Source organism: Chroicocephalus ridibundus, chromosome 7 (assembly GCF_963924245.1).
Source record: "Chroicocephalus ridibundus chromosome 7, bChrRid1.1, whole genome shotgun sequence".
NCBI lineage: Eukaryota > Metazoa > Chordata > Aves > Charadriiformes > Laridae > Chroicocephalus > Chroicocephalus ridibundus.
In genome coordinates, this window is record NC_086290.1 from 18,471,330 (window position 1) to 18,481,682 (window position 10,353).

At 62.9% G+C, this 10,353-nt stretch overlaps 1 protein-coding gene across 5 annotated transcripts; it reads right to left on the minus strand.

The window, feature by feature from the left end:
- Positions 1 to 3: 3 nt before the first annotated feature.
- Positions 4 to 5,954, minus strand: LOC134519058 (gap junction gamma-1 protein-like). Of its 5 annotated transcripts, none has more exons than XM_063342621.1 (3): positions 5,439 to 5,954; positions 1,101 to 2,308; positions 4 to 971 (listed from the first exon to the last, which is right to left on the minus strand). In XM_063342621.1, exons 2-3 carry the CDS (start codon positions 2,281 to 2,283, stop codon positions 964 to 966), a joined length of 1,191 nt encoding a protein of 396 aa, XP_063198691.1. In that variant the 5' UTR covers positions 2,284 to 2,308; positions 5,439 to 5,954; the 3' UTR covers positions 4 to 963. The 5 variants fall into 5 exon arrangements, with proteins under 5 accessions (XP_063198691.1, XP_063198692.1, XP_063198693.1 ...); XM_063342622.1 differs by lacking the exon at positions 5,439 to 5,954 and adding an exon at positions 5,144 to 5,403; XM_063342623.1 differs by lacking the exon at positions 5,439 to 5,954 and adding an exon at positions 5,016 to 5,033.
- Between the last annotated feature and the right edge of the window lie 4,399 nt (positions 5,955 to 10,353).

Below are 10,353 nucleotides of genomic sequence, written 5' to 3' on the forward strand. Positions count from 1 at the left end.
AAAAAAAAAAAGAAAAAAAAAGAAGGAAAAAAAAACCAGAGTGACAATCATTTCTGAGTACAAAACAACACTACAAAAATCCCCGCGTGACCCAGGGTGAGATGATGAGAAATGCCCCGCTGGCTCCCGGCTGAGCCTGGCTCGGGGTGCCGTGTCCCCCCCGCCATGGGACCAGGGCCTGGCCCCCACACAGGGGGTCCCGGCCCCACGGCCAGAGTGGGAGGGGATGGGATTTGGTCCAAGGGCGGCTGGCCAGGAGCGGAGGCGGCGAGAAGGACAGCCCCTGCCCTCTGCACAGACATTTCCCAGCAGGACAGCCCCACGCATCGCACACCCCCTGCCAGGACGCTGCGCAGGACGGCCCCCCCGGCACCTTCCAGCACTGGCACCGCCAGGAACCCCTCCCTCCCGTCCGGTCCCCGCTGTCCCCTCCACCTCAAGTGCAATGCCAGCCCAGCACCGCGCCCCATGGTTCAGCCCGGCCAGCCGGACCCCCAGGCTCGGCTCCCCGAAACCCCCACGTCACGGGGGCAATATCGGCATCGCCTGTTGGCTTGGTGGCCAGCGCAGCAGTGGGTGGCAGTGGGCACGGGAGGGCAAAGGGAGGTGTGCGGAGAAGATGCTGCAGGAAACGGGTGCGGGAGGAGGAAAAGGGGGTGAAACGGGAGATGGGGGGGGCGCAGGCCCAGAGCAGGGACCGAGAGCAGAGTATAAAAATGCCAGGGTGCACACGCTGACGAGTGTATAAAAACGTACAAAAATAAGATATTCCCTTTTCGAAAATTAAGTAGGAATGTCCCCCAAGGCCCCCATCCCTGCCGCTGCCCACCGGGGCAGGGCTGCCCGGCCAGCCCCACCAGGCAGATGTGTGGCACCCTCCGTCCCGTGCCCCTGGCAGGCTGCCTGTCCCGCGGTGGTGGCGGCAGCCGCTCCGGCAGACACCGCCATCGTCCCTGGTGGCACTCACAGCCCTGCGGGGAGCAAGAAGCAGGTTAGCACCCGCCGCAGGGGGAATGGCATCCCCTCCCCAGGGGCACCGACGGTCAACCCCCCTGTACCCCCACCCCGGTCAGCCGGACCGGTCCCCCTCCCTGTCTCACCCGTGGTCCTGTCGCAGGTGGCCGTCCCCTTCTCATGTGCGAGGTTGAGGCGGTTCTGCTCGGCGGCGATGCCATTGGCCTCAGGGCTGCTGCTGCGGGCAGGGCTGGGGGGGCGCGGGGGGGGCTGGAGGTGGAAGGCCACCTCCAGGTGCTCCTGGGCCAGCCGCAGGTGCTCCCGCAGACGGTCCAGCTCGTGCGCCGGGGGAGCCCCGGCCAGGGCGAAGCGACCCGCCACTGCCGCCTGGGCCAGGCTCTCCCGGTAGTCCAGCTTGCCATCGGGCAGCGGGGCTCGCGGTGGCTCCTTCTTCAGCGAGTGGTAGGTGGGGGGTGCGCCGGGGGCTTTCTTGGGGTACTGCGGCGCGGGGCTGCCGCCGGCCGGGAGCGGGGGGCCGTCGGACTGGCTCAGGGCGTCGCGGATGCGCCCCACGCCGAGGTGCACGAGCTCGCAGAGGTTGAGGAAGAGGCAGAGCCCGCTGACGGCGTACATGATGAGGAGGAAGATGGTCTTCTCGGTGGGGCGGGAGACGAAGCAGTCGACGATGTGCGGGCAGGGGCTGCGGCTGCAGACATAGGAGGCGCTCACCTCGAAGCGGTACAGCAGGTACTGCCCAAAGAGAAACGCCATCTCCAGCAGCGAGCGGCACAGCAGGTGCAGGACGTAGGCGCGCATCAGCCCGTCCTGCTTGATGCGGCGCCGGCCGTCGTGCTTCTCTCCGCCCTCCGGGCTCTTCTCCTTCTCCACCTCGATCTCCTCAAAGATCATGGGGTCTTCTTCGTTATCATCCTCTGCCTCCTCGTAGTCCCGCCCGGCTCCCCGGCGCACTACCGGCATGCGTGCCCGCCGGGCTGCTGGTGCCCGTCGCCGTGAGGACTCGGGCATGCGGGCTATGCGGTGCATGGCGAAGCCCAGGTAGAGGACCGACGGCGTCGCCACCATGATGATCTGGAAGATCCAGAAGCGGACGTGGGAGAGCGGAGCGAAGGCGTCGTAGCAGACATTCTCGCAGCCGGGCTGCTGCGTGTTGCAGACGAATTTGCTCTGCTCGTCGTAGTAGATGGACTCGCCCCCCACGGCTGTCAGCACGATGCGGAAGACGATGAGGACGGTCAGCCAGATCTTGCCGACGAAGGTTGAGTGGTTGTTGATCTCCTCCAGGAGCCGCGTCAGGAAACTCCAGCTCATCCTGGCCAGGCAGTTGGCTCAAACCCTGCGGGGAAGGGACACGCAAACAGGCACTGAGTAAAACAGCACAAGCCTCACTGGGACCCCCCAAACCACCAGCTGCCACCCCTGTTCTGCCACTCTACCTCTCCTGGCACTGACGGCCCCTCTCTTACCCACAGATCCACAAATACAGCCCTGTGCGGGGTGGCCATCTCCCCAGAAAGACATCCCCTGCCCAGTGCCTCCTCCCCACGCTCCCATCCGCATCCTGCTCCCACCCCGCCACCAGCCAGGTGGGTGGAGGGAACCCGGGGAAAGGCTGGGACATCCCCGTTCCCCCAGGACGCATCTGGGGCAAGAGTCAGCACAGCCAGGGTAAACACGGCAGCACGGGGCAGCACCAGCTGGGGACTGTGAGGGGACAGGAAGGGGCCAGAACCACCCTGTTCTGTCCCCAGTGTTCCCCAATGCAGCACCCATTTGCCACCTGGTCTTGGGCAGGTCCCCAATCAGTGCCGCACCCTGTGTCAGCACCCACACCCTCCCACGGGGGGCCGCAGGCCCTCCATGGCAGCCCCTCTGGCCCGCTGCCACTGCCAGCCCTGAGCCCTGGCCGAGGGGGGTCCCCTGAGGGGCATCTCCCCCACCACATGCCCACAAGCCAGGTCCTCCGCACCCCACAGAGCTCTTCCTCTAGGGCCAGCAGAGATACAGCATCGCTCTGCCCCAGCAAACCTCCATGCTGCACCCTCCCTCCTGCAGGACCCCCACCCTCCCAGTCCTTACAAGCCCCCAAAGCCCGCGGTGGCCAGCGCTCAGCGCATCCCACAGCAAGAGCTGGCGGGGGGAGAGGAGGAGGAGAGCAATGGCGAGGGGCCGCGTGAGGCGGACAAGGAATTGCACAAAGTCCTGGCGAAGCAGCTGACACCGGAGGTCAGGGAGGAAATTGCGAGGACCACGCCACAGCTCCAGGCCAAAGGAGAAGACACAAGAGGAGACACCCCACCACCACCCCTGGTTTCGGCAGCTTGCACACGAGCTGATGCAAGGTCAGCAGGTGTCAGGGCTGCCCGAGTGAGCAGAGGGGACATCTCCCCACAGAGCCCTCAGCTTCCCCTACACCTCGCCTGCTCTCTGGCCAGCTCTGTCCCATCACCTCTGGCCAGGGCACGTCCCTGCGGACGATGGCTCCGGCTGCACTCACGCCACTATTGTCCAGAATAAGAGGATCTTTTTGGCTCAGCTCAGCCTGCTTCCCGAGCAACCTCGCCTCAACAGAAAAGCCAGCACAAGCACCCTTGCAGGGGACACGCTCTCACTGACAGCCTGGTGCTCGGCAGAGCCTGCTGAGCTGCGGGAGGTGGCACAGGCTGGCACCAAGGACCCAAACCCAGTCCATCAGGGCCACCATCCTCCTGTGGTCGAGCACCTTGCGAGGTCTCACTGCTGCCCGGTCTCCCCAGTGCGAGGTCCTCATCTCCACCACCCCACTGGAAGACGAATGCTTTGTGTCCCCCTTTAGCCCTCACCTGGGGCAGGGGACAAGGTGAGGGCACCAGGCAGGAGGGCAGCCCCGGGAGGTGGCAAGCCCAGGGAAAGCAAAGGCACACACGTGGGCACTGCCATGGTGGCCAAGGACGGGTGACACAGGGACAGACCTCAGCGTGGGTCTGGAGCTGGGGCGGGCACAGTCGGGGCAGCACAGAGCTCCCCACACCCCTTGCCCCCGCCTGGGACAGGGTCCCCCCGGGCAGGCAGCCAGAGCCCAGCTCTCTGCCGAGGGCGACAAGCCGCCCGCCGACTCCCGGCCACGCCGTGAGTCAGGATCAGCACCATGTGCCTCGGCTGGGCCCTACACCTACAGCCCCGGCCCCACCGACCCCCGCAGCCTGGCCCCCCCGGCCCCCTCTGGCCCAGCCCGTCCTGCCCAGGGACCTCGATCTCCCCAGCCCACATCAGGGTCCCCCTGCGCCACAGCCCACCCGGGGCTCGCCAGCCCCTGCCCGCCCGGCGACCTCCGTCCCGCTGACCCCGGCCAGCCCCCGCTGGGTCCCTGCCAGCCTGGCGACCCGCCCCCCCCCCCCAGCCCCGGCCTCCCCGGGGTCCCCAGCCCCGCCGATTCCAGCCCACCGCGGGGAATCCCGGCCCCCGCGATCCCCCTTGCCCGCGGCCCCCAGCCTCTCCGACCGCAGCCCACGCCCGGGGCTCCCGCCCCGCCGCCCCCAGTCCTCCCGGCGTACCGGTACCGGCGCCTGCCCCAGCCCCCCGGCCCCGCGCCCTCCCGCAGCACCCCTCTCGCCGGCCCCACTCACGGCAGGCCGGGGCGAGCGGCTCCCGCCGGCGGCGGCGGACAAAGCGGTGGGGCGGCGCGCGGCCGCCTCCCGCCGAACAAAGGGGCCCGGGGCCGCCCCGCCCCGCGCACCGCCCGCCCCGCACCGCACCGCCCGCCGGTGCGCGCCCACCGCTCCGCAACGACCCACCGGCCGCGGCGCTTGGCGCGGTGCTGCTGTCCTGTCCCGTCCCGTCCCGTCCGGACTCGTCCCGTCCCGCTCCCTCCCGGCCGGTCCCGGGCCCGCCGGGTGACTCAGCCGCCGGGCGGGGCGGGGCGCTGCCGCCCCCGGTCCCGGTCCCGGTCCCGGTCCCGGTCCCGGTCCCGGCCCAGACGGCCGCGCAGGGCTGCGGGCGGGGTCCGGCCCCTGCCCGGCCGCAGGGGGAGAGGAGGGAGCCAGCGCCCCGGCCATGAGACTCACCTGGACAACGACCCCGACAGCAAATTGTTCCTCTCCCGGTGAGGAGAAAGGGAGAGGATGGAAGAACCGGGTAGCACCGGCAGGCAGGTGGCCACAGGCATGGAGTGAACATGGAGCAAAATTCTCACCTGTGTGGTGGCGATGCGCTTCAAATCTTTTGAAGCCTGTGCCGCATCTCCTGCCCCCGGCCAGGTCCCTGAGCAGGGCTGGGGCTGAGCACCTGGCACCTCCAGGTGTGCCCTTGGAGAGTCACCGCTGCTCTTCCTGGGCAATAGCACTGCTGCCCCAAGGCCAGAGCGATGGAGTGATGGCTTTGAGTCACCACTCCGGAGCCACGGGCCGCGGCCACTCACTTTCTGCACTGCTAAAATTGGCTCTGGGGTTTTTTGTCAGGGCCGAGTCCCCTCACTGGGCCAACCATACCTGTGACATCCTGGGCAGAGCACCTCATCCTTGTGCCCTTGCATGGGGATGGGGAGGGATGCCGGGCTGCCTTGTGCAACCCAAATATCCAAGGGGAAGCTGGTGTCTGCGTAAGCTGGTTCTTCCCACTGAAACACATGCTTCCTCCTCCAGGAGGGTTTCCACCAGCCGGCACGGGTGGGTACGGCCCCTCTGCCCACCCCCTGCGGGTAGCGCCGGGGGCAAGGAGCAGGGTGTGAAGCGTGGCTGCCGCATCCGGTGTGGGTTTTTGGTTATTCTGGGCTCGCTGAGTAATGGCAGCCCTGACATTTTCCCTGACGCTTCCTTAAGTCAGCAAGAGCCACCACGGCGCTGCCCCAGCACCCACACAGCCCGGTGCTCTCATGTGGGAGGGCAACTGGAGCCCCCCAGAGCGGTGTGCTGCACCCCGACATGGGTGTGTGCACGGGGGAAGTGGGAAAGGGCCACACTTCAGGGTCTCTTGCCCAATCCTTCTCCCCTGCCCATGGATGGGTCCTTCCCAGGTGACGGCTTCAGCCCCACGGAGGGAGAGCTGCAGCAGAAGGAAGGGGATTTGACCTGGCTATGAATAAACACTTTCCGTTGAATCCCGCCCCCACGCACGCAAACTGCGTCGTTAACATTTCTGGAAGGGGAAATGGCTGTTGCAGATCCAGCAACGGATGCTCTGGGAGCAACCCCTGGGCACCCCCTCCATCCCAGGCCAGGAGCAACAGGCGGAGGCAGATTCAGGGAGACAGCAAGCCAAGCACAGAAACTTGGGCTTTTGGAAGGATGCAGGGAAGTGTCCAGGGCAGGGAGGGAGCCTGGGGCTGCAGCCGTGTGACACCCACAGTGTGGCACAGAGAGGTGGGAGCAGAGCAGGAGGCTGTTGGCACAAGGACCTCATCCCGGAGGGCTGGGGAGGGCCAGCAGCACACAGCCAGCTGTTGAACCTCCAGCTCTTGCCAGGCGGTTAAAGCTGCTTGGGGGCTTCTTTCTCCACAGTCACCGCTAGTTTTCAAGTTCTCCCAGGTCTTGCCTCCAGCCTGGTTTCAGCCCCAGGCAGCTGAGCAGTTTGCCAGCAACCTACATGACCCTTTGACTCTGGTACTTGGCGCATTAAGAACAAGCCCCCACAGCAGCCTCGCGTTAAACCGCAGAGCGTGACCCACTGGGGCGCTGCAAACCGAGGCCGTTGCACCCAGAACGAAGCCGCTTGTTGGGCTGGGGCCAGGTACAGCCGCGGCAGCATTTTTGTGCAGCACAAGCCAGCCCACGCCTGGGCTGCAGGGCAGAGCTTGCCTTGGGAGGCCAAACACAGATCCTGGTGTTGGACAACCCCATGGACAGGCGTTACTGTGCTTGTCAGCATCTGGCCAGCGGTGTCAGAGCCCCCCCCTGTTTCCCCAAACACAGTGCCCTGCATGTCCCCGGGCTCTACCCTCATTTTGAGCTTGCAACACCCGAGCGCCTGAAGAGGCATCACCCTTTGCGCCTGGGGCAGAGGGCAAACCCACAACAGCCGGGAAAGGAAGGTGGCGGGCGAAGGGTGTTGCCCACCCTCATCCCTTCCCCGCATCAGCTGAGGCTGACGGAGCCCGGGCCCATCGTGGGCAGGAAGGATGTGCAAGACCAGCAGCTTTGCGTGGTCTGCCTCAGAGACGAGCTTCGCAGAGGAAACAGGAGCACCGTCACCAGCCACAAAGCAGGATCAGCCCCAAACCGCTATGCCTGTGGGACAGAGGGCAGAGCTGGAGCAAGTATGTGGAACACGGCAGGGTAGCTGCACGGCCTGGCGAGAGCGAGGGGAGACAGTATTCGAGGAGATATGGCTGAGGGGGAGCATTAAGTGCAGGGATAAGGAGAATATCTACTTCTGGGACAAACGCTACAGCCGCAGCACTGCGATGGAGGCAGCCTCAGGGACTCCACCACCAGACCTTGCCTCAGCTGCCAGACACGGGGTGCCAGGGAGGGTGCTGGGGCCAGTCTGGCTCTCGATAGCAGCCTTAGTTCCTGCTCTAATCAATAGGGCAGGACGGGTTGGGCCCTGCCATGACTGTCTCTGCTTCCGGGGACGGTGGCAGCATGGCAGATGGTGGGGCCGGGCCCCCCAGGCGTGTTTGCTGCGGGGCGGCATGGATCCTGCCCGGCTGGTGCTCGGCAGCAGGATGGGGAAGGGGCGAGGAAGGGGTGAGCTGCTGCCTCCACCCTCCCCGAGGTGGGCCGCAGTGGGGCAGGGCTGCAGGTGGGCAGGGTGAGTCCTCAGCAGCAAACACACTCTTCCCAGATCAAACAACTCGTGTGGCACTGGGACAGGGAGCAGACGGCTCCATTAGGGACTGTTTGTCCTGATACAGGACAGCTCCACAATTAGCTTAATAACCGTCTGATAACAGGCAGAGGCACGCTCTGTCACAGGAGCACAAAGGGCAATGACCAGCCCCTGTAACAGAAGGCAAGAGAAGGCTGAGATGGCTCCAAAATGAAGTCCCCTTCCCTTTTCCCCCTGCTCGATCACACAGCACAGTGGGGGGGCGTATGGCACCACTGCCCCTGCTCTCCTCCCTCCTGCCAGGGTCTCCTTCCCAGTTCCCAGCTACCAACTTCTGCCGGTCCCACGTGTGGCACTCAAGCCCAGCGTGTGCTCGCTGCTCTTCCCCTGCCAGCCAAGCTGGATGGCAGCCCAAAGGGAAGGGGTTTACACAGCCCTGGGCCATCGCTCTGTAAGTTGGGTAAGGAGCGTTGGCACACGCAGGAGGGGTGAAGCTGGCCAGGCAGGTCCGCCAGCTGCGGGGAATGCATGCCCTTTGCTGCTACATCTCCAGTCCCCTCGAGATGAGGCCAGCAGGGATATTCTGCTCAAAGTAAATGACCAGTCCCTCCAGTCACCCAGTCTGATTAGAAACAAGGCTTCGTTAGGTAGACACAGGGCAAGGGGGCTGACAGCTAAACCCCTGGCTACATATGCTCAACGCAATACTGCTTTAGAGGGCAGAGACACAGAGTAGGGAGCACTGAAATAGCCAAACTCATGGCTGAGGCATCATTTTCATCGATGAGTTGAACAAAGTAAGACAGGGCTGGTATGTGCCTGTGGAAAGGTAGTGCTGGCTTCAGGCTTGTGGCAACAGCCAGCCTGAGGCCACAGCTGCCTGCAGCCTGTCTCCAGGGCCCTGTGGCCATTCCAGGCCTGGGCATCCCTGCAGCTACACGCACACATACACCTTGAGAAGAGCCTGCTCCAGGCAGATACAGCAGGGAAATGCTGAGATTCAGACCAGCCTTGCTCTGTGCTAGCAGCTGAGCACTGGAACCAAGCACATCCAGAAAAGGAGAGGGGAAAGACGGGGAAAATCAAGAGTGTCTAAGAGCACAGCAGGGGGATTGCATGGTCAGGGTTATGACAGGCAGAAGACATCTGCAGTTAATTCAAAGATACCACACCTTTCCGCAAACCCTGGATTTCCTACGCAACCCCTGTTCCTGCACAGCCATCAGCCGGGGCTGCCTGCAGTGCGGGAGCAAAGGAGCACGTGGGGGAAGCCCTTGCACACACCCAGCTGATGCAATGCCACCAGTTAATCCTAACACTATGCCTAGTGCGAGCAGCTCCACAGCAAAGCGTTCACGATCACAAATAAACCACAAAGGGGTTAATTTGGTAGCAACCAGGACAAAACCCTAAGGGAAAACAAAGCAAGTGTTTCATGAAGAGGCAAGAGACAGGTTGTGGCAGCCATGTGAGCTTCCCTGTCTGTGGCTGGAGGAATGCAGAAGAGCAGGGAGCTGTTAGCGGGACCAAGAGGCTAGTGCTGAGCTGAGGGCACAGACCCACAGAGACAAGGCAAGGAGCAGAAGCAAATGAGCAGCCACTTTTGCAGTAAAATCCGGGAAGAGCTTGAGAAGAGCTATGGCCAGGCACACCGCTGAAACGTTTGGTTTGGGCAGTTCACACTTTGTCAGGCCCCTCAACACATTCCCAGACACAGGCATGGCAGAGCAAGTGTGCAGCTCGATTAACATGGAAAAAGCAAGCTCCAGGGATGGGCTTTCTCACAGGATCAGCTTACGCCAAAGAGACATCAATGAGCTGGTCCAATAACTCCAATTTTGCCTCTTGCCCTTTGTGAAAAACACAGCTATAGAAGATGAAGACAGCAGTCACACAAGCTCCGTAAATGGCAAGATGAAGACAGAAAAGCCTTACTGGTCTTTACCAGCTCAGCTCCCTCAGACTCCTTCCCCCGGACAAAGTGCTAGGTGCTGGCAGCGCTTCCACTGAGCTCATTCCCACTTGCGGTCTGAGATCGCTCCAAAGGAACAGAGAGCAGCAGCCATATGCCCGTTTAGGAAGAGGGGAGAAAGTGGAATGCATTGTGACATCTGCCTCAAGACAGTATAGATCTTGTCAATCAAGCCTATAGAAGGCTAGATAAAAATATCAGCCACCGCAGGCCTTCAGCATCTCAACTGCTGGAAGTGACAGGAGAAAGTCTAATCCTACAGCAATTCCAAGAAAGCATCCAACAGTGCACTGCGAGGTGGCCTTCAGGCCGCTACAAAGTATGGAAACTGAACTTCCCACACTCCTAAGGCTGTGAGGATGGCACAGCTGGGTTTAAGCAGGGAGAAAAACTTTATCTCACCTGCCCAGGTGAGACTAGAAGAGTGGGATGCTGCGGGACTCAGCCACTGCTGCGTTCTAGATGACAGAAACCGGAGTCACAGACACCAGTTTTGGGTATGTGGAAAGTTTGGATGTCATAGAGACTGCTGCAAAGAGCTGCCACACTCAGCATCCAAAGAAAACAGGCATCAAGTCGCTGAATGACAAATACATGTCTTCAAAGAAATCAAGATCACCTTGACATAAAATAGAGGTTTTGTCACTAAGGATTCAGCAGTTGGA

What these genes read in the sequence shown, in the direction of transcription:
- LOC134519058 (XM_063342621.1), bottom strand. Translation starts at nt 2,283, where the DNA reads ATGAGCTGGAGTTTCCTGACGCGGCTCCTGGAGGAGATCAACAACCAC.